At 60.4% G+C, this 454-nt stretch overlaps 1 protein-coding gene across 1 annotated transcript in view; it reads left to right on the forward strand.

The window, feature by feature from the left end:
* The window catches only part of ANO9 (anoctamin 9), a 15,991-nt gene that overhangs the window by 12,310 nt on the left and 3,227 nt on the right, over positions 1-454 (forward strand). The window contains exon 15 of the mRNA XM_010861088.1: positions 382-439. Within this exon, the coding sequence (XP_010859390.1) occupies positions 382-439 (58 nt within the window). The remainder of the gene's footprint in view (positions 1-381; positions 440-454) is intronic.

Here is a 454-nt window from a genome sequence, read left to right on the forward strand (position 1 = left end):
GGTGGCTCAGACGGTAAAGCGTCTGTCTACAGTGTGGGAGACCCAGGTTCGATCCCTGGGTCGGGAAGACCCCCTGGAGAAGGAAATGGCAATCCACTCCAGTACTATTGCCTGGAAAATCCCATGGACAGAGGAGCCTGGTAGGCTACAGTCCAGGGGGTTGCAGAGTTGGACACGACTGAGCGAATGTTATTCTTACCCTTGAATGGTCTAGTGGTTTGTGTGTGCGAGCATGTGCCCACAGGCATGTCTGGGCACAAGGCTCACATCCGGCCGCTGCTCACCTGTGGGGCAGGTCTGCTTCCTTCCCCTCCAGGGCCCATTGCGCCCCGATTCCCACTCTTGTCCTGCCACCTCCCTCAGCCTGGCTGTCCTTCACAGGATCAACGGTCACCCCGGGAAGACGGTGCGCCTGGCGGGGCTGTGGAAGCTGGAGGAGGGCAGGCTCTCCCCG

Source organism: Bison bison, unplaced genomic scaffold (assembly GCF_000754665.1).
Source record: "Bison bison bison isolate TAMUID 2011002044 unplaced genomic scaffold, Bison_UMD1.0 scf7180017857661, whole genome shotgun sequence".
NCBI classification, from domain to species: domain Eukaryota; kingdom Metazoa; phylum Chordata; class Mammalia; order Artiodactyla; family Bovidae; genus Bison; species Bison bison.